This window comes from Arachis duranensis, chromosome 8 (genome assembly GCF_000817695.3).
Source record: "Arachis duranensis cultivar V14167 chromosome 8, aradu.V14167.gnm2.J7QH, whole genome shotgun sequence".
Classification (NCBI taxonomy): Eukaryota; Viridiplantae; Streptophyta; class Magnoliopsida; order Fabales; family Fabaceae; genus Arachis; species Arachis duranensis.
The window spans coordinates 47,770,480-47,772,880 of NC_029779.3; the positions used below are offsets into that span (position 1 = coordinate 47,770,480).

A 2,401-nucleotide genomic window follows, 5' to 3' on the forward strand; every position below is an offset into this window, starting at 1 on the left:
TTTTCACAGTGGGGGGTTTTGTGGAGGGTAAAAGGGGGTGTTTCAGAACCATCAATTTTCTCGTTGGATTCTCTTAGGTTTTGAACGGAGTGAGTGAAGTTCTCAGCTCCCTCCACTCCCCCGTTGGGAGAAAAACGGAGAGAGATTGAATTTGCATCGAACAGTGAAAAAGAACCTGTTTTTGGTGCAAAAGAAGATATTTTTGGAAGATGAAAGCTGAGAAACCAATCTGGGTTAGGCATGAGGGTATGCAAATTTTCTCCATTGATGTTCAACCAGGTGGCCTACGCTTCGCTACTGGCGGTGGTGACCACAAGGTATGTACTTTTCTTCTTCTCTAAGTCTTAATTGCTTTCTTTTTCTTTTTTTTCTTTGAATTTTTCCAAGGGTCTCAATTTACTGATATCAGTTTGAATTTTGGATTATGGAATTGCTTGGTATCTATGGATATTGCTTATCATTTGTTTATATGGATAAGTCGAATATTTTTGTTCCATTTTGTTTGATATTTTCACTGAACTCATTGGGAAAAAGAGAGTCTGTTTAGATAGTTGGCGCATGATTACTTGTTAGACAGGTACTCTGAGGCACAATTGGTTTCTTTTTTGTTTGAATTTTCGAATATTCCAACCCTTTGAGCCGTGTTTTTCATTTAGGTTCGCATATGGAATATGAAGTCTGTTTCTCTAGACTTGGCAAATGATGACTTCACTCAGAGGCTTCTTGCCACCCTGCGGGATCATTTTGGGTCTGTTAACTGTGTTAGGTGGGCTAGGCATGGGAGGTATGTTGCATCGGGGTCTGATGACCAGGTGATATTGATTCATGAGAGAAAACCTGGTTCAGGAACCACTGAATTCGGCAGCGGAGAGCCACCAGATATTGAAAACTGGAAAGTTGCGATGACTTTGAGAGGGCACACCGCAGATGTGGTAATGCAATCGCTTTTACTATTTCAACCTCTTTTGATTTACTAGAGAAGTATTCTATGTTTCAGTGAAATTAACTCATCATTATTTTATCATTACCTTGCTCCTCCAATGTCTTTACATTTTCAATGAGCATCTTTAACTTGGGATCTATTTATCCATGCTTAAAGTAGGTGGATCTCAATTGGTCACCTGATGACTCCACATTGGCTAGTGCGAGTTTGGACAATACTATCCATATATGGAATATGAGCAATGGCATTTGTACTGCTGTTCTAAGGGGCCACTCTAGCCTTGTTAAGGGGGTTGCTTGGGATCCTATTGGATCTTTTATAGCAAGTCAATCTGATGATAAGACTGTCATTATTTGGCGAACTAGTGATTGGAGTCTTGCTCACAGGACAGATGGTCACTGGGCAAAATCAGTATGTATCTTTGTTCTGAAATCTCTTATAGCCAAATAATACTTTCTGTTTTCTAATTGAATTGCCTACTTTTCAGCTTGGATCAACCTTTTTTAGACGGCTTGGATGGTCTCCCTGTGGTCATTTTATCACCACTACTCATGGCTTCCAGAAGCCGAGGCATTCAGCGCCTGTCCTAGAGAGAGGGGAATGGTCTGCAACATTTGACTTCTTAGGACACAATGCCCCAGTTATTGTGGTGAAATTTAACCATTCAATGTTCAGAAGAAATTTTTCCGATGCTCTAGAAGGGAAGTCTGTACCTGTTGGGTGGGCCAATGGTGCTTCCAAGATAGGAAGCAAAGAGGCACAACCATATAATGTTATTGCCATTGGAAGTCAAGATCGAACTATAACAGTGTGGACGACTGCAAGTCCTCGTCCTCTCTTTGTGGCTAAGCATTTCTTCACACAAAGTGTTGTGGATTTATCTTGGTATGCTTGTTATCTATGGCTTCATTGTGTATTTATGCGTGTGCATGGACTAGTTTAGTTCTTCCATCTTGCTAAGTGATACCTATTATTAATTGTTTCCCATTTTAAACAGGAGCCCTGATGGATATTCACTTTTTGCGTGTTCCTTGGATGGAACTGTGGCCAAGTATAATTTCGAGGTGAATGAACTTGGTCAGAGGCTAAATGATGCTGAATTAGATGAGTTGAAGAAGAATCGCTATGGTGATGTCAGAGGGCGTCAAGGAAACTTAGCGGAAAGTCCAGCACAATTATTGCTAGAAGCAGCTTCTGCCAAGCAAACACCTAGCAAAAAAGTGGTTTCTGATATCCAACCAAACGAAATAATCGCAAAACCTCATGTCAATGTCACCATTGCTACAAAGACAGTTGAGCCGCAAGTTGGTGATAGTAAGAAGAATGGAGGTCCTGTTGGTGATGGGTCAACCAAAGTTATGAACTCTGTCCGGATTTCTAGCCCAGTTAAACAAAGAGAATATCGAAGACCTGATGGTCGAAAAAGAATTATTCCAGAAGCAGTTGGAATCCCTGCTC

General features: G+C 40.9%; 2 protein-coding genes across 3 annotated transcripts in view; both read left to right on the plus strand.

Annotated features, from left to right (window-relative positions):
- The window catches only part of LOC127741287 (uncharacterized), an 83,006-nt gene that overhangs the window by 17,932 nt on the left and 62,673 nt on the right, over window positions 1–2,401 (plus strand). The gene's annotated exons all lie outside the window — the stretch shown is intronic.
- LOC107463408 (protein HIRA) overlaps window positions 1–2,401 on the plus strand; it is a gene marked incomplete in the record, with an annotated part of 6,602 nt that overhangs the window by 1,283 nt on the left and 2,918 nt on the right. Inside the window, 5 exon segments of one of the 2 annotated variants that reach the window (XM_016082198.3) lie at window positions 10–317; window positions 657–932; window positions 1,103–1,354; window positions 1,431–1,828; window positions 1,941–2,401. In XM_016082198.3, the coding sequence (XP_015937684.1) occupies window positions 210–317; window positions 657–932; window positions 1,103–1,354; window positions 1,431–1,828; window positions 1,941–2,401 (1,495 nt within the window). 2 annotated transcript variants of the gene reach the window in all.